Source organism: Castor canadensis, chromosome 15, assembly GCF_047511655.1.
Source record: "Castor canadensis chromosome 15, mCasCan1.hap1v2, whole genome shotgun sequence".
In the NCBI taxonomy this organism is placed as follows: domain Eukaryota; kingdom Metazoa; phylum Chordata; class Mammalia; order Rodentia; family Castoridae; genus Castor; species Castor canadensis.
The window spans coordinates 42,758,744-42,778,564 of NC_133400.1; the positions used below are offsets into that span (position 1 = coordinate 42,758,744).

The following is a 19,821-nucleotide window of genomic DNA, read 5'->3' on the forward strand; positions in this document are numbered from 1 at the left end:
CATAATCAAGGTCAATCACAACCGATGCTGGTGCGGATGTGGCAAAACAGAAAAACTTATACACTGTAGGTAGGAATGCAAATTAGTACAGCCACTATGTAAAGCAGTATCAGATTGTTCAAAAAGCTAAAGCTAGGACTTTAATATAGTCCAGTGTTACTGCTACTAAGCATCCACCCAAAGATAAGTAAGACAGGAAACAATAGAGATACCTGTATACCAATGTTCATTGCAGCACTATTCACAATAGCCAATTTTGGAAAAACTCAGCTGCCACACAACTAATGAACTGATAAAGAAAATATGGTATAGCTACACAAAGGCATATTACTCAGCCATAATGAATAATGACATATGGTTTGAAGGTAAAGGGATACAATTGGAAGACATAATCATAAGTGAAGCAAATCAGGCTCAAAAAGACAAAGGCTACATGCTTTCACTAATACCTGGAAGATCAATCCAAAACATAAACATACACAAAAATAAGCATGATCATATAGAAACTCAGATGTCAGACTTGTTTGTAATTTGATGGAAGTTGATGAAAGAGAAAAAGGAAAAGAGAATGCTAGAGCATCAGTAATACTGTTAAACATAACATATGAAGGTAGAGGATACCAGAAGTGTATTGAAAGTTTTTGAAAATGAAATTGGGAGGTAAATGGGTAGGGTGATTAATGGAAGTGGCAGAACAGGCCAAAGTAAAGTGTACCTACAGTGGTAATATGTTGAGAAACCTCTTTGAGCATCAACTTAAATATTAACAGCAAAAAACAAGACTGTAAAATAGGTGCCATGTGTGTAAGAGAGTACTAGTGGGAAGGGAGAAAGTGAATTAAGGAGATTTTAAGGTGACAGTATATAATTGATGGACTTCATATACCAATATGAAATAGAACTAAGAATCCCTTGCAATAGCTTTAAGGTAGTGGGGTAAGGATTGAAGGGGAGAAATAATGGGGACAATGCAACTAATGTACAATATAAATCTAATGGGAATTATCACTATGAATCTCCCCTCTTTATAATGAATATATCCTAATAGAAATTTTATTTTAAAAATTATTTGGGTTTTAATTCTTGTGTGTCTTTAATTAGGTCTGTTTGTTATCCATATTCAGTATTTTTAAGACATAAACCATTCATTCATTTAAAATTTTTTCATGAACATATATATGAACATATATGTTAGGGACACAATGTATATTTTGATACATTAATGTATTTCCAACATGTTATTGTGAAAGTAAATATAAATTACATTGAAACTCCTCAATAAGACAACAAAGTCTTAATAAAAAGTGAATGAAATAGAGAAGTCAGTCACATGAAATTACACTGCACATAATAAGTAATTATTAAAGAAAGATGATTAAATAATGACTTTTAAATAAATAATGTTTATCCATCATTTACAATTTTGATTATTTCTTTGTTGTAAAACATTAAGATTTTCTATGAATCTACTTTAAATGTACAATACATTGAATCGATTATGAATAACTTGTCAGTAGAACCCCATTAACTTGTTCTTATCATTTAACTATATTATTGACTCTTTTAATCAACATCCATCCATGAAATTTTGCATACCCTCCTCAAACTGTGATAACTATTATTCTATTATCAACTATTGTGTCATATCTTTACATTCTACATATGAATGAAAACGTGATAAATGCTTTTTTCATGCCTTGTTTACTTTACCAAATATTATTTCACGTAGGTTGAGCCATCTTGTCACAATGGCTGGAATTCATACTATAGTATCAATTAGCGTGTAGTTCATCACTGTGTAGGAATAATAGATTTTCTTTATGCCATTATCAGTAAGTGCACATGTCAGTTCAGTTGACTTTGTCTCTTAACAATTGAAAGCAGCATTATCATAAATACAGGGGTGCAAGGGAAGAAAAAGGCACAAAAGAGATTATTGCATTTCGAGTAGTGTGACTGAGGGAGAATTTTGGAATGCTGCAAAGTTAAAGTAGGATTTCTAAATCATGAAAAACTAAGAATAACAGTTTATATACAAGTCTTAAATACACTGCAATTGCTCAGCCAGAGAGAATTCACAATGTGGCAAAACATAAACAGAGAAGCTTCAGTGACCCCATCATCACTGTGGACTAGAAGTCCTAACTACAGAGAAGCATACAGTTCTCATGGTTATTAAATCCAGTTTGGGAAGTTCCAAACATTTTTTATTCCAGAGAAAGTCTTATATGAGCCCCAACATCATCCTGTAGAGCCCAGCAGCTACAGATTTATGCCGTCTTCAGAACACAGGCACTACTAGAGTTTATCTTTCTCTGGGAACCATTAGGTAGTCATGGAAAAATGGTTACTACCTTCATGAGACACAAGAGTATGTGCTCACTTCATAGTGTCTGGGAACAGGAACCTTCATTTTCTGCATGTCTATGTTTTGGAAGATGAGGTATTCGTATTCTGTGAACCAAGTAGAAGCTCCTTATATCCTGTAGATTACAGTCTATGTCCCCTCCTTTAGAAACCAGAGTCACTGTTGGTCACCACATGGAATATGCAGATAGGACCCTCCACCTCTCAGGTCTCTAGAGATCTGAATGCCAGCACCATTGCCAATACCAGCCCTTATCTCATGATTTCTTGAAACAGGTGCATGTGGGTCCATGATCATAGTTGTAACTAACAGAAGACCCCAAATCATGGACATTTAACTGCATAGTAGAAAAATACATTAGGAAACCCATATCCATTGCCAGGTCAGGATGCTACATATACAATATATGTTGACTAGACTGTTCACTAACTCTTAGGTAAAACTGATTTTGATTACCAAAGAAAAAATCAAGCAGAGGCTACACATATATGCTTAGTTAATAAAGAAAACCCAATGCACCTACCTAACAGCATGTGTCACATCTAATAGAATATTTCCTTTCTGATGAAATGTTCAACATAAAACTGCAAGTGATGACTTCTATACATATGCAGAAGTAAACAGAGTGACACAGAAGCATGAAAAGCAACAAATATGACACCTTGAAAGAAATGCAATATTCCTCTAGAAAATGAAAGGATATCCATGAGAGTCATTAATTGGAATTCAATCTAATGATGTTAAGAAAACACAGTGATACATAAGGGAACATAGATGAACAACTCAATGTAATGAGAAACATAAATTCATGGTAGGAATGGGAAAATTAGCAGAGGTATAAAATTTAAAAAGAACAAAACTAAAAACACAGATAAAAAGGCAATGAATAAAAATTTAAAATCTAACTGTGAGCTTCAAGAAGAGAGCTCACCACAAAAAAAAGATAAGTGCTATATTTAAGATAGGTCAAACAAAATACTTGAAAAAAATAGAATTTCGAAGAGTATAGAAACCTTAAAGATAGATGAGGAAGGATTATGTGAATGGATGGTAGAATTATGGGAGTTTTAGAAGAGAAGGTAAACTATTGAAAATATGTTCAATGAGAATAAAAGACCAAACCTCAACAAGTCTTATGAATGATAAGGGCAGGCAAAAGAACAAAGTTCAACACACCTCCAAATCGTTTCAAGAACTAGTATAATCTCCTAGGCATATGAGGACTGAAAATTGCAATAAAGAAATAATACTAAAAACAGGGGACAAGCTTCAAAATACAGTAGGGAATATAGAATTTGTCTAAAATTTTTCTCAGCAGAAACCATAAAGTCCATAAGAGAATGATTTGCTGTATTGAAATTTATGAAGGAAAACTAAATTGTCAATAAGTACACTATATCCAACAGTTATCCCTCAGAAACAAAAGATAAAAATAAAACTTTCCCAGACAATCGAATACTAAAGACTTCATCATCACTATATTAACCTTATAAGACGTACTTAAGGGAGTTATATATCTAAAAAAATGTGGGGGAAATCATCATGAACACATGAAACAATAAAAAACTATGATAGAATAAAATGTACTGGTAAACCAGAAAAATCAATGAAATAGATAAAGAATCAACTTTAACAATACATAAACTAACATTCTATGAGATTAAAAAAGGGACAGAAAGGAATAGAGAACACAAATAACAGAAAACAAATAACAAAATGGCAAAATGAAGTCCTACCTGTCAGTAATAACCTTGAATGCAAACAGATTAAATTCTGCAATCAAAATATATAAATTGACCAAATGGGTAAAAGTGAAGACTCAATTATGTGTTGTTTCCTAAAAGAAATTCAGTTTACAAGTAAATCCACACATACACTGAGATTGAACAACTGTAAAATATCTTTCAATACAATCAGAAACAAAAGCAAAATGGAGCTTCTGTCAGATAAGATGACTTTAAGTCCAAAAACTTTAAGAGACAAAGAAAATCAGTACATATTGGCAAAAATATCAATGGAGAAAGAGGTTAGAATGACTTTCAATATTTATGCACCCAATACTGGCCTACAAAAATACATATATCAAGCATTGTAGAATCGAATAACACAGATAGACAATACAATAAGATTCAGAAACTTCAATATACCACTATCAGTACTAATTACACCATCTAATCAGAACATCAACAAAGTCATATGGGAGTTTAACTTCACTATAGAACATATACACTTGATATATGTTTGTGTAACATTTCATCCAAGAGCTGGAAAATACACGTTTTTCTCATTAGCAACTTCTCTGTAGAGCAGTGTATATTCTATGTGAAGAATCAAGTTTAAATAATTTTTTATTGTTATGCTGGGAGGGGCTACATTGTGGCACTTATAAGAGTTCTTACAATGTATCAAATATATCATGTTTGAATTAACCCCCTCCACCAATCTCCTTTTTCCTATCCTCCCCCCATTCCTGGAATAGTCTGAACCATAATCATTTTTGCATTTACATTCATGTGTACACAGTTTTTGTACTACATTCAATCTCCTACCTTCTTTATCTACCACCTTCCCCCACCCACTGAACCAACCACCCACTCCCCCTGGGAAGGATATGTTTTGCCCTCCTGTTATCCAATTTTGTAGAAGAACAAAAAATAACAGAAGAAAATTACATTTTTCCGTGTTTGACATAAAGAAGCTATACAGGGAGTTTCCTTGTGACAATTCCATATATATATGTATCATAGCCTCAATTGGTTCATGTTGTTTATTTTTCTTCATTCTAACTTAACTCCTTTCTTATGGGGATTTCAGTCATTTTAAGAATTCTATATTCATTCTGACATTTTTCCTCTATTGTTATTCTGGGTGGGTGTACATGGCCACATTTACAAAGGCTGTTACAGTGTATTGACTATATTATACTTGAATTCACCCCCTCCAACACTCTTCTGCATACCCCCTCCCCGATTCCTGAAACATTTTCAACAGGTATCATTTTTGCATGTTCAAACATGTGTACACATTGTTTGCACAGTGTTCATCCTCCTACCACTCTCTCTGCCATTTCCCCCTTCCCACTGGTACCAATCTGCCCATTCCCATACTTGTATAAAGAGTACATCAACCAGCGAATTTCGTTCTTCTTCATGGCTGCATAAAATTCCATTGTGTATAGGTAGCACATTTTCTTAATCCACTTGTCGGTGGTGGGGCACCTTGGCTGTTTCCATAACTTGGCTATTGTGAATAGTGCAGTAATAAACATGGGTGTGCAGGTGCCTCTGGAGTAACCTGTGTCACAGTCTTTTGGGTATATCCCCAAGTGTGGTATTGCTGGATCAAATGCTAGATCAATGTCTAGCTTTTTAAGTAGCCTCCAAATTTTTTTTCCAGAGTGGTTGTACTAGTTTATATTCCCACCAACAGTGTATGAGGGTTCCTTTTTCCCCGCATCCTCGCCAACACCCATTGTTGGTGGTGTTGCTGATGATGGCTATTCTAACAGGGGTGAGGTGGAATCTTAGAGTGGTTTTAATTTGCATTTCCTTTATTGCTAGGGATAGTGAGCATTTTTTCATGTGTTTTTTGGCCATTTGAATTTCTTCTTTTGAGAAAGTTCTGTGGAGAACATCATTCTGAGTGAGGTTAGCCTAGCCCAAAAGACGAAAAATCATATGTTCTCCCTCATATGTGGACATTAGATCAAGGGCAACCACAACAATGGGATTGGACTTTGTGCACATGATAAAAGCGAGAGCACACAAGGGAGGGGTGAGGATAGGTAAGACACCTAAAAAATTAGCTAGCATTTGTTGGCCTTAAAGCAGAGAAACTAAAGCAGATACCTTAAAAGCAACTGAGGCCAATAGGAAAAGGGGACCAGGAACTAGAGATAAGGTTAGATCAAAAAGAATTAACCTAGAAGGTAACACACACTCACAGGAAATCAATGTGAGTCAATGCCCTGTATAGCTATCCTTATCTCAACCAGCAAAAACCCTTGTTCCTTCCTATTATTGCTTATACTCTCTCTACAACAAAATTAGAAATAAGGGCAAAATACCTTCTGCTGGGTATTGAGGGGGTGGGAGGGAGAGGAAGGAGGTGGAATGGGTGGTAAGGGTGGGGGCAGGGGGGAGAAATGACCCAAGCCTTGTATGCACATATGAATAATAAAAGGAAAAAAAAGAGTAAATCAACCATATTCACCTTGTTAGGTTTCTTCTTTTACCCTTCCACACTCATGTGTGAATCTCCTTAGTGTGACTAGTTTTTCATGATATTGTATTTGTATTAGGTCCATATTCCACATATAAGAGAAAACATGCAGCTTTTGGCATTCTAAGCCCAGCTAACATCACTTAAGATGTTGCTCTCCAGTTCCATCCTTTTACCTGCAAATAACAAAATTTCGGTCTTCTTTAAGGTGGAGTAAAATTTCAATGTATATAAATACCATATTTCTTAATCCATTTATCAGTAGTGGGGAATCTTGGTTGTTTGCATAGCTTAGCTATTGTGAATAATGCTGCAATAAACATGTGTGTTCAGATGCTTTGGTTGTAATCTGACTCACAGTCCTTTGAGTATATGCATTAGAGGAATTTTGATGGGAATTGTGTTGAACATATGATTGCTTAGCAATCATATGATTGTATAGCAACTATCACTATTTTGATTCTCCCAATTCATGAGCATGAAACACCTTTCCATCTTTGGTATTCTTCTATATCTTTCTTCAGTGGTTTGGAGTTTTGCTTGTAGGGGCCTTTCACAACCTTTGTTAAGTTTATTACTAAGAATTTTATTTTGGTGGGTATTATAAATGGATTTCCTTCTCATATTCTTTCTCAATCTGTTATTTCTTGGTGCACAGAAAGTTACTGGGTTTTATAAATTGATTTTGTACCCTGTACCCTAAACAGCTGAAGCTGTTTGTGGTGTCTAGGAGTTCTTTGATGGAGCTTTTCAGGTCTTTTAGGTATACGTTCATATTGTCTTCAAATAGTGATAATTTGAATTCTTCCTTATTTATTCCTTTCATTTCTTCTTTCTATCTTGTTGCTCTGGCTAGGAATTTCAAGACTATGTTGAATAAGAGTGGAGAAAGTGAACAACCATGTCTCATTTCTGACTTTAGAGGAAATGGTTTCTTTTATTATGTTGACGTACATTCATTATATTCCTAGTTTCATCAGAGCATTTTTCATGAATGATGTTACATTTTACTGAAGGCTTATTCTGTATCTATTGAGATGATCATTCAGTGTTTGTTTTACTTCTAATAATATGCTATAAAACATTTAATGATTTGTACATGTTGAACCACCCCCACTTCCCTGGAATGAAACCAACTTTATCTGGTTGTATGATCATTTTGATATGTTGTTGAATTCAGTTTGCCAATATTTTATTCAGTATTTTTGCATCTATTTTCATTAAAGAGATTATTAGCCTGTAATTTTCTGCTTTTGTTGTATCCTTGTCCTATATAATTAGTATGGTAGTACTCCTTCGCTTTCTATTTCATGGAAAAGTTTAAGGAGTATTTGTATCATTTCTTCTTTAAAGGTCTGGTAGATTTCATCAGAGAATCTGTCACAGCATGGACTTTACTTTTTTGGGAAAATCTTTATTGCTATTTCAGTTTCATTGTGTGCTATAAATCTGTTTAGGTGATTAGTATCCCCTTGTTTCAACTTGGATACTCATATGCATATACAAATTTGTCCACTTCTTAGTTTTCCAATTTATTTGAGTATGGGATTTCATAGTAATAGTCCTGATGATTCCTTGTATTTCCTGGTTATTTTTATTATCTCCACCATTTTATTTCTAATTTTATTAATTTATTTTCCCTTCTCATATTAGTCAGATTTGCCAGGTGTTTGTCAGACTTGTTTATTTTTCCAAAAAACAGCTTTTTCTCTTGTTGACTTTTTAAAAAATATTTTTTCTCTATTTTGTTGACTTTGAACATTATTTTTATTATTTCTCTCCTTCTGCTTGTTTTAGGTTTACCTTATTCTTGTTTTTCTAGGAGTCTGAAATGCAGCATTAGGTCATTTATTTGAAATCTTTCTGTGATTTTAATATATACAATCATGGCTATAAACTTTACTTTTAGGACTGTCTTTGTTATATCCCATAGGTTCTGACAGGTTGTGTTTCCATTTTCATTATATTCCAGAAACTTTTGATTTCCTTCTTTATTTCTTCTATGATCCATTGATCATCAAACAAGGTATTGTTCAGCTTCCAGTTGTTTGACTATTTTTTGCTACTCCTTTTGTTATTGTGTTGTACATTGACTGCATTGTGGTCACAGTATTCAGGGAGTAATTTCAATTTTCTAATTTTTTTGAGACTTGCTTTATGACTTATAACAAGGTCAATTTTGATTTAAGGTCGTTGGGCTGCTGAGAAAAATGTGAATTGTGCTGCTGGAGGATGGAATACTCTGTAGATATGTTTTAGGTCTACAAATATTAGAATTCTAATATTAATTTAATATTATTCTAATTATAATTCTAATATTTTAATATTTCTTTGTTGATTTTTTTTTTCTGGATGACCTATGTATTGGTGATAGAGAAGTATTAAAGTGTCCCAGTACCCTTGTATTGGGGTTTATCTGTGTTTTTAATTCCATTAGTATATATGAATAATGAAGGTGTAAGAACTGACATTGGGCACATATAATTTAAAGATTGTTATTTCCTCTTGCTGTAGTATTCCTTTTATTAGTATAAAGTGACCTTCTTTTTCTCTTCTATTTCATGTTTGAAGTTCACTTTATCTGACATAATTATTGCCACTTTGGCCTGTTTTCAGGGCTTATTAGCTTGGTAAAACCTTCTTCTACTCTTTGACCCTAAGACCGTGTTAGTTTTTGTAGATAAGGTGGGTTTCTTATACACAAAAGACTATCAGGTCTTCCATTTTTATCCAGTTTGCCAAATAGTGGCTTTTGATATGTTAGTTGAGTCATTAACATGCAGTACTAAAGAGGTATGTATTGATTCCTGCCATTTTTGTTGTTTAAGTACTTATGTGTACAGCTAAATCTACGCTACTCTGAATACTTATCTGTTCTTCTCTTGAGGTTGAATATTTCCAAACCTTGGATGGTTATATTTGTTTTTGTCTTGTTTGTGGGATTCCTTTCAGAATCTTCTGTAGTTGTGGTTTGAAGGTTCTAATTTGGTCATGTCTGTTTGGTGTCCTAGAGGCTTGCTGTACCTGAATGGGTACATTTTCCTCATTTTCTGCTATTGAAATTTTCTACTATTATTTTGTTGAATAGATTATGTATACTTTTGGCTTGCCCCTCTTCTTCAATACCCATGATTCACATGTTTGGTCTTGTGGTGGAATTGCAGAGTTCTTACATTTTCCTTTCATAGATCTTGTGTCTTTTTTATAAGAAATCTTCTATTTTTTTCTGTCACATCTAGTTTGTCCTTGAGTCCTGAAATTCTGTCTTCCACTTGTTCTAATCTGCTGGAGTGGCTTTCAATTGTATTTTTTATTTCATTTAGGGAACTTTTTATTTCCAGGATCTCAGTTTAATTTTTTCTGAGATTTTCCATATCTTTGTTAAACAACTCTTTCATATTTGTGCTGTGTTATTTGTTTAATATATTTCTTTTTAAAAATAATATCCTAGGTTTTAATTTGGAGTTTGTTGAAGTCCTCTCTGAGTTCATTTGTTTGTGTGTTTTCTCAATTTTTTTCTGTGTTCTATTGATGTTGTTTGTGTTGTTTTTGTATGTTCTTTTTATGTTTCTCATTAAGCTATTCTGTAAGTCCCTCTGTGAAATGTTGCTTGAGTTCCCTTTTGAGAACGTCTTCAAGGTTCTAATTATGCTCATTGGACATACTTATCAACATTCTAGTGGGGTCCTCAACAAGGTACTCATTTACTTCATTTTCAACTGTATCCTCTATTTCATTATTGTTAGTCTTTTGAGGGGTTGTATTCCATTGCCTTCTTCTCTGCATGTTTCTATTTTTTGCCTTGCTTCTGTATTGTTGATTGGCTAATTGGGTTTTAATCAACAGTTATCTTTTCCTTGACTTAATTAGCATGTTGTGACTGGCTTAACTAGGTGTTGTTTTATTTATATTCCCTGACCTAGAGTTATAATTTAGCAATAAAATATTCATAGATTCAATGCCAGACCATTTATTTTCCCAAGTTATATTGCACCCCTTGGTGATATTACCTAAAAACAGTGGATACTGGGGAGATAATACTTGTTTGCATAGAGATAGATACTATATAATTAAAAGGATGGCACTAGAGGAGGGTCAGAAAACGGGGTGACATTGGGTGGAGGGGTGTGAAGTGTGGAAGCTATATTATAATAGGGTCCTAATGGGTTAAGGTGTAGTTCAGTTGTTTTAATGGAGGATGATTTGTCAGTGATTGTAGAGGGATATGACATATGGGGTTAATGTGTATATTTGGTATGGAAGACTATTCAGAGATTGGTGGGTTTGACGAGGTAAGAGTAGTGGAGTGAAAGGTAAGGGGAAGAAAAGAGGGGGAGGTTGAGAAAGGAGGAGAAATGGAATAAAATGGCAGAAAAATATAACTTGGGAAAATAAATGGTCTGGCATCAAATCCATGAATATTTTATTGCTAAATTATAATTCTAGGTCAGGGAATATAAATAAAACAACACCTAGTTAAGCCAGTCACAACATGCTAATTAAGTCAAGGAAAAGATAACTGTTGATTAAAACCCAATTAGTCAATCAACAATACAGAAGGGCAAAATGGTTTCTGCTGGGTGTTGAGGGGGTGGGGGGAAGAGGGAGGGGGTGGAGTGGGTGGTAAGGGGGGTTGGGGGAAAGGGGGAGAGGTGACCCAAGCCTTCTGTGCACATATGAATAATAAAACAAGCAAAAAAAGAAAAATAGTTGGGGGAGAGAAAGAAAAATGGGGCAAGGGAGTGCTTAGCATACAGTTATTTGGACAGTATGGAGGAAGCAGATGGGTAACAATAGATTATAGCACATAAAAAAGAGACAAAATGGAAAATAACTTGGCAGTTATTTAATCCAAAGGGTAAGATCTAAATATCCCACAGTGACGTCTTTGAAAAAATCCTAATTACTTCTCATAATTTTCCTGAATAAAACATTCTTAATATTACCTTTCTAACAGCCTCTTTTATCTGTTTATTTCTAAGGCTACAGATGATAGGATTCAGAAATGGTGGAACAATGGTATAACATATAGAAAGAATCATGTCCTCAGTAATTTCAGAGAGTTCTGAGTGGCTTAGGTATACATAGGCACTAGAACTAAGAAACACAAACACCACAAGAATGTGAGGTACACAGGTGGAAAAGGCCTTTCCTCCCTCATCTTTGACTGGGTACTTTAACACAGTTGAAAATATGTGAAAATATGAAGTAGCAATGAAGGTAAAGCAGACACCAGCTATGTCCATGGCAGAAAGAAGATTTAAGAGTTTGTTGCTAAAAGTGTCTGAACAGGAAAATCTCAGCAAAGAAGGGATATCACAGAAGAACTGATTGACAACACTGGACTGACAGAAGGACAGTCGGAACATGTTGCCAGCATGCACGGCTGCATAAACGAAGCCACTAAGTGTGGATGCCAGTGTCACTTGGACGCAGAACTTGTGGTTCATGATAATAGGACAGTGGAGGGGCTGGCAGATTGCGACATAATGATCCTGAGCCATTATGGTGAGGAATAGAATCTCCACGTATATAAAATAAGGGACCAAGAAAATCTGAGTTGCACAGCCAGCCACAGAAGTTTCTCTGTTGCCACTAATAGAGTTGATACAGGCATTGGGGACAGTGACAGAAATGTAACACATGTCCAAGATGGACAGATTCCTGATGAAGAAGAACATGGGTGTGTTCAGGCTCTGGTGAACAGTGGTGATTGTGATGATGATAAGATTCCCTAATAGGGTGCCCAGGTACATCAATAGAAACAACATGGAGAGAAGGAGCCTAAGTTCCCACACCTCAGCAAAACTCTCCAGAAGGACCACAGTCACTATGTTGGCATTGGCCTTTTTCAGAAAGTCCTGGTTCATCTGGAAACAAAACAGTAGAAGAGAATGACCATCAAATAATTGTTATTTGGAATTAGTTCTTCTGATAATGGTCCTAGAATTTGGCATTCTAGGAACATGTGCTCCACACAATAAACTTGGTTTCCTATCTAAAAAAAAAAAAAAAAAAAAAAAAAATAATTGAGCAAATGACAATGAATATTTTCCTTAACTGTATTATAGACATACTTATGTACTATAAATATGAATAATTTTCCTATTATCCAGAGAAGGTTAACTAATACAACATATAAAATGTATATAATTGTGTTTATACATATCTTTCAATACATAACATATAATGAGCTTTTGTATTAATTAAACAAACCAATGCTATAAACATGCATGTATGTGTATATATGCATCAACATATACAGAAAGAGAAAGACAAAGAAAAGAGAGAGAGAAAGAGAGTCTGGTAAGTCTGAGCCCTATAAATGAGAGCAATGTCCTGGAAACTCTGTACTAGTTCAACATGTAGGCTTGAGGCACAATTTCTTTTTCTCAGATCAACTTCACTTTTGCTCTTAAGCTCTTTAAGCATGTTGGATGTAGCTCACTCACTTTATAGAAGGTATTCTCTATTACTTAAGGTCACAGGTTTTGATACATGAACTACATCTACAAAGACATCTTCATATCAATGCATTGATTAGTGTTTAAATAACTGGTTACAACAATCAAGCCAAGTTGGCACATAAAACCATACCTCACACTATACATGACAGTGTTAAATTTTTTGAGTTCCACTTTAATTTTGGCTGGATGTTACTGCCGAGTTGGGGTGCTGCTCCTCATTCTTCTATCTGTGACCTGTGTATCTGCAAGTGTTCATGTGTTTCTTCTCATTGCTTTTCTCGAAATCAAAATCAAAATTGTGTTTTGGTTTTTCCACACACTTTCGGACAGTTTGCTTTGTATGACATTACTTATGTATTTTGTGTCATTTTAAAATACAATTTTTCTTTAAGTGTCTATTCGGTTAACATTTGAAAAGACTAAATCCACAACATTTTAGAGAAATGAAATTGGTTTTACTGCAACTAGTTTGAGAGACACTTGCCCAGCTAGCGCAAATCCTGGTAGAACACAGTTCTAAGTGATCATGTGCATACTTTAAGTGTATTGTGATACAGCATTTAAAAATTTAGACTACACCTTTGCTGATTGATATATAATTGTAATTAATCACCTGGAATATTTTTGGTCTTTAATCTCTGAATATATTCATTTGTCTTTTGAATTCAGTTCATTGTATGAGAATATTGATTTTTTTTCCATTGGATCTTATAGTAGTACTGATTGAATTTTTTTCTCTGGACACTTCTTCTATAATTGAAACTTTATTCTACTAGCTTTATATTTTTGGGTTAAAGCCTCATATTATATTGAATTACAGGATCTCATAATCGCTTTTAATGCCAACACATTGTATCATCTCATTGAAAGTTGAAACATATGTTAATTATTTTCTTGTATTTTGGGTGGCATGTAAAAAATATTTTGATATTACTGGGGTTTGAACTCAGGGCCTCACACTTACTAGGCAGGCACTCCATGATTTGAGTCATTCCTCTAGTCCTGTTCTGGGTTGGGTATTTTCAAAATAAGGTGTTGTGAACTATTTGCCCAGGCTGAACATGAGCTGCAATCCTCCTGATCTCTGCTTCTCAGGTAGGTAGGATTACAAGCATGAGCCACTGGTGCCCAGTAGGGGCCAAGTCAGATCTCACAGATATAGTGAACAATGCTCATTTCAACGTAATAAACAGAGCACAGACATGTTTCCCTATGGTAATTCATCACAGTGCCATCTCTAAGAATCCAAGAAGTATTAGATCTTATTCAATAACCTTAACTAAATAAAGTGCAAGTAAAGCTGAAATAAATAAAAACAGTGCTATTATTTGAACAGTTAAAGTAAGGTATAATCTATTTTCTATAGTCCTCCAAATCTTATTTAATATTGACTCAAGTAAGATAAAACTTATTGAAATCTAAGGTTTATTGACAGAAAACCAAGAACTACTTTTAAAGTACTTGATAGAAGAGGGAAAAACATAAAAATATGAAAAAATAATGACTGCTGAGAAAATTTATTAAAGAAAAATAAGCATCTCTCACTAAGCTATAAGCCTCTATAATCAGTCACCATATGAGTTTGTTCACAAGATATCATTTCCAAGAAGTACTATAGAGAATATTAAAGTTAGAGTGAAAGGAAACTATATACCAAAGAAAAACATGAAATTTTACATATTACAGGCAAAGTAAGTGTATATAGAAATATGAAATAATCTAATTTTGAAATAGTAGTGTGTAAGACAATTTTAACCCTTGTATAAGAATTATGAGGCAAAACTATTAAGGACAACTATCACCAATAAAATATTGGATGGATGCACAATAAAGAAAAAATAAATTCTGAAATCCATAGCATTGAGTGTAGAGGAGTTGAAGTGCAAAAATTTTACATGCAGAAATTAACTTCCTGTAAGCTTAAGAAAATACTGTATAAGAATTTTTAGGCATTCCTCAAGGCAATCACAAAAGATACTATAGTAAGTATAAAATTGGTGAAGATAAAATGTTACAAGTGTGTCACCTTGAAAAATCATCAAATCAGAAACAAGATAAAGGAACACAGCTATCACGAAACAGAGAACAGTTAATAAAGTGACAAAAAATAGGTGATCAACTACCAAAACTGCCTTTGTTTTACTTGACAGAGTCTGATTTAATGTGCTTCATTTTTACAAGCCAAAAAATCCAAAAGCCTAAGAATGAGCATAAATTAAAATTAGTTGCTGATACTAGAATGTCTTTACATGGGAGCATGTAAGATTCATGAATGACAGTAAACTCACAAAAAAGTCCAGCAGGGTTGGGCTGTTGATGGCAAGAGTAGGCTCACAAAGCCAATAATAAAAAAGAAAATCAAAATCAAATGTCAGTGAGATATCACCCCACAATTTTTAGAATGGCTGTAATCAAATAAACAAAAGATAACTAGTATTGAAAACAATGGAAAAATTAGAAACCCCTTACATTGCAGGTGGGGATGCACATTGGTATAACTGTTTTGGAAATCATACTGAAAGTCACTTATTAAAATGCAAAATGAAACTTCCTGTAATCCAGCAATCACATTTCTTAGTTTACCTCCAAAGCCTAGAACCAAGAGTTCAAAATTATGTGTGGTCTTATGTTAGTTGAAAGATTATTTACAATATCCTATATATATAAGAACCCCAAAATTAATCAAAGCATGAAATGATAAGTAAATTGTGGTATAGTCCCAACATGAAATATAACTTATCCCTAGATAACAAAGAAACACTTTATTAAGACACTAAAATTAATTTTGAATGATTTATAAAAGCTTTAAAAATGGTTATCCTGAAGATCATACAGAATGACAAAGTGTTACAGAAGCAAAGGCTACACTGGAATTGCTCAGACAAGGTGGAAAAATATGTTTGTCAAAGGAACCAATGTTCCAGTTATTCAGTGTAAGTAATCCCTGCAGAGCTTCCATACAAGTATATAATGTATAATATTGCCTGAAAATGTTGTTTATGTCACACATTTGTTATAAATTTATGGGCATATTCTTATCTCAAACTTGTGAAGATGTGTATACTAAATATTTACAGCTTCTTTAAGTCATTCTTTAATAAAATGATTCTAAAAAAGAAAAATTAGTTAATCTTTTTCATAAAGATGAGATGTACATTTAAAAACTGAAGTGGAGCATAGAATAAAAGAAATGTATTTGTTTCTCTCACTAAAGTATCTATTTACAATTTTTCACACCAATTGTGAATTGTACTATATCTAATTTGAATTACTTGAATATAATTAATCACATTTGTTGTTTACGTGACCACGTTACAATTTGGAAATTTCAGTCTTTCTCATCTTTCTTTTTCTTTTATCATTCTCACAAAAAAGTATAGTATAATGGAGCTTTTGAGGCCATAATCACATAAAGGTATGAAAAACTTAGTTTGGTGCTCAGACAATATTCACAAATTTTAAAAGTCACAGTCATGATAAAAATTGCATTAGATCCATTTATCTATATTTGTGTTTGAAATTTTTTGACTTCCCAATTTTCTTACCGAATCTGGACTAAAATCACATTGTATGACTGGTAGGACAAATATTTTGTGAATACTTTGATAAGTTAAAATGTGTGACCTAGTTAAAAAGACAAAGAAAGATACTTGAAGAGTTATAAAGAATAGTCACTACATTCCAAATATCAAAACTATTAAACAGAACTTAGTGCATTCTAGTGTGACTCAGATATGCAGAAAAGAAGCTTACACTTTCCCCATACTAAATTGCAATCATTCTCCTTGAAAATTAAGGGATTACTTATTGGTAAATATTATAGAGAATAATTTTAAAAATTAAAATTATCCATGTTAAGTACAGTAAAAAGTAGTGTTATTTTAAAATCCTGGAGCAATGTGAAAATAAAATAATTTCAGTCTGATATTCTAAATGTGCTTTGAGAAGGTGCATATTCATAATTTCATGTTTACAACCTGTATACCAACACACAGATGCATGTTACAATGTTCCCTTATTACTAAAATATTACAAATTATAAAAAGATACTTAAGAGTAGTATGTCCAATATCACTGGATATAGTGGTATGTGAAACAGACACCACCTGCAAATAACTGTTACCACATTATAATGTTCTACATTGGCATCAAGGACAAAATGAGTCTTCTGTATGAATTTAATTTCTTTATATTTCCTATAAATTTTGAAGCATACAAGATATATCCATATATGTTTATCTATGAAAATTTCATTTTACAACTTTAGAGAAATCTGATGAAAGGGTTATAGTCAGTTATTTAACATAAATGACAATTGAATGCTGGTTATTCAAAATTCCTTGATTAATTTACTTTAAAATATATTATTTTAATTTCCCCCAAATTAAATAACATTAAATTTTTCTAGTAACAATTATGTATTGTTGGAATAGAATTAAAAGAATCAAGACTTACGAACATATAAAAATATATACTCTTTATTAAGTGATTATTTTTAGCTGGGTTCAACTTTCTTGAGACATTAAACACCATTCTTCTCTGTTTTGAAATGAATTGTATATGTATTCTACAATTTTTAATGTATTTCAACTATGACAGAGATAAAAAAAGACACAAAGGAAAGTCATGGAGTCTCAGTTAAAAAAATAACCTTACAAACACTGATAAAAATGGCTGTCAAGCATACAAAACTACTTTCAAAGTAATACCTTTACAAAACTTTATTTATATTATGTGTGTGTAAATATATATGCAAATACACATATATAATATTATAATATTGTACAATGCTGCCACATTAGTTTGAGGTCTTTCTTCCTCTAGAAATTTCTATATACACAGTTATACACATTTTCTAACCAGCAAACAAGGATTGTTTGAAAATACAAATTTTGAGTCAGATTGCATAGAGAGATAATGATCACCTACATGTTACTCGTAAATGTTGGGCATAAGTCCATCACAATTCCTGATATTACTATGTGACAGAAATGGCTCAAACTATTTTAAAAACTAAAATATTTCTCTGTGAAAAAATTGACTCTTCCCTTACTGCCTTTACTTATTTCTTTAATGAAATTACTAAGTATTTAGCAGAATAAAATATGTTTTGTTTGAACTGACATTACTAGTCCATATACTTGAATGAATTTTCTTTTCCATTTCTAAAACAATATTATTCCAAAGTGAATTAAACTATCAGTGGGATATCCTGATATGGTCAAAGAGGAGGTCAAGAATACAACTGTAATCACAGTATACTCACTGTTAGTGGCTATTCTTATCCTAGAGTTGATGAAAAATTTTGTCTTGTTTGTTTCCACTCATGGACTTAAAGACAGTTTAATCAATTTCCCATGAATACAGGATTATACAATATCTTCAGAAAAACACCACTCTTGCATTTTGAAATAGGTTTATCATGTTATCTGTTATCTAAAATGTGTGCCTGCTTATGAATAATCACAAATTCTCAAGTAGCACAATTCTTATTACCTAGTGACAGCAGAGTATAATTTCAGCCAGGCAGTAAACTCCAGAGGATAGGGTAAAATGACCCAGTTAATATCCAAGAATGGGCAGGAATAGAAAAGGTAGAAATTGTGTCCCCTATAGTTGTGTATATGTTGATTAATGAAATGAATTAGTGATATTTGGGTTGTAAATAAACTTTGCTATCTAAAGTGTGCATTGATTCTTCTGTAAGACTTCAGAGACAGTATTCTACATTTTAATTAGCATGGTTCAGATGTCCTAATCACTTTGTAAGAGACAAACAGACACACACACACACACACACACACACACTAATGTATTAACTCTGAGAGATATTAAGAAAACTGAAGATAATCCATTTCCTTTAAAACCTCCAAATATATAAAATTCATTCCTGAGGACAGGATATGGAATCATTAAACATCATAGACAAACATAACATAAAAATTAATAGTGACATACCCTGTGGCCATGGCTTGCATCCAAACCAAGAAATGAGGCTTATGGTTTGGATTTTTGTCAATTGTAGACATTTCAGATATTTTTGATCACATAACATTTTACTTTTTAAGTTTCTCTTATTCTCTTTAGTTATTATCTCCTTAATTCCTCCCTGCTGTACCATATACAGACCATCATTATCTATGTATGAGTAATAGTCCATTCAATACAAATACCACATAGTGTTTCTACACTCATCTAATAATAGAAAATTTGGGGGTTTTCTACTTTTTGTATTTTTTTAATAATGCTTCAATGAACATTGGAGAAAAAATTATCTACTTGAGAATTAGTTTTTTATTTTCTGCATACATAAATAAGATATTAATATGATTTTGATCAGTATTTCCTTTATGTCCAGGGATATTGAGCATTTCTTAATGTATTTATTGGCCATTTTTGCTTCTTCCTTTAAAAATTGTCTGCTTTTTTCATTTTCTCATTTCTTCATTGGGTTGTTATTCTTTGGGAGTTTAGTTTACCTCTTTTAAATTAATTGTTATATATGTACTCTAGTAAAGATATGAAGTCATACTATTATTTGTGAAAATCAAATTGTCTCAGTATGATTTTCAAAAAGTTTATTCTTTCTGCATGGAATGGACTTTGTTCTTATGGCAATAATTGATTGACACATAATTATGGCTTTATTTCTATTCCATTGTATTTTATGTTTTATTTCATTGCTATTACCACGTGATCTTTCATTGTTTTTAAGATTTTTAAAGAAATAAATATTACCACACAACTCATGTCTGTGAGGAATTC

The 19,821-nt window shown here is 33.0% G+C and overlaps 1 protein-coding gene across 1 annotated transcript; it reads right to left on the bottom strand.

Moving 5' to 3' along the window:
- Positions 1 to 11,499: 11,499 nt before the first annotated feature.
- On the bottom strand, positions 11,500 to 12,459 carry LOC109677623 (olfactory receptor 14C36-like). Its single transcript, XM_020153505.2, has one exon. It carries the CDS (start codon positions 12,457 to 12,459, stop codon positions 11,500 to 11,502), a length of 960 nt encoding a protein of 319 aa, XP_020009094.1.
- Positions 12,460 to 19,821: the final 7,362 nt, after the last annotated feature.

Bases quoted from the DNA above. Each gene is read 5' to 3' on its own strand.
- LOC109677623 (XM_020153505.2), bottom strand. From the start codon at position 12,459: ATGAACCAGGACTTTCTGAAAAAGGCCAATGCCAACATAGTGACTGTG.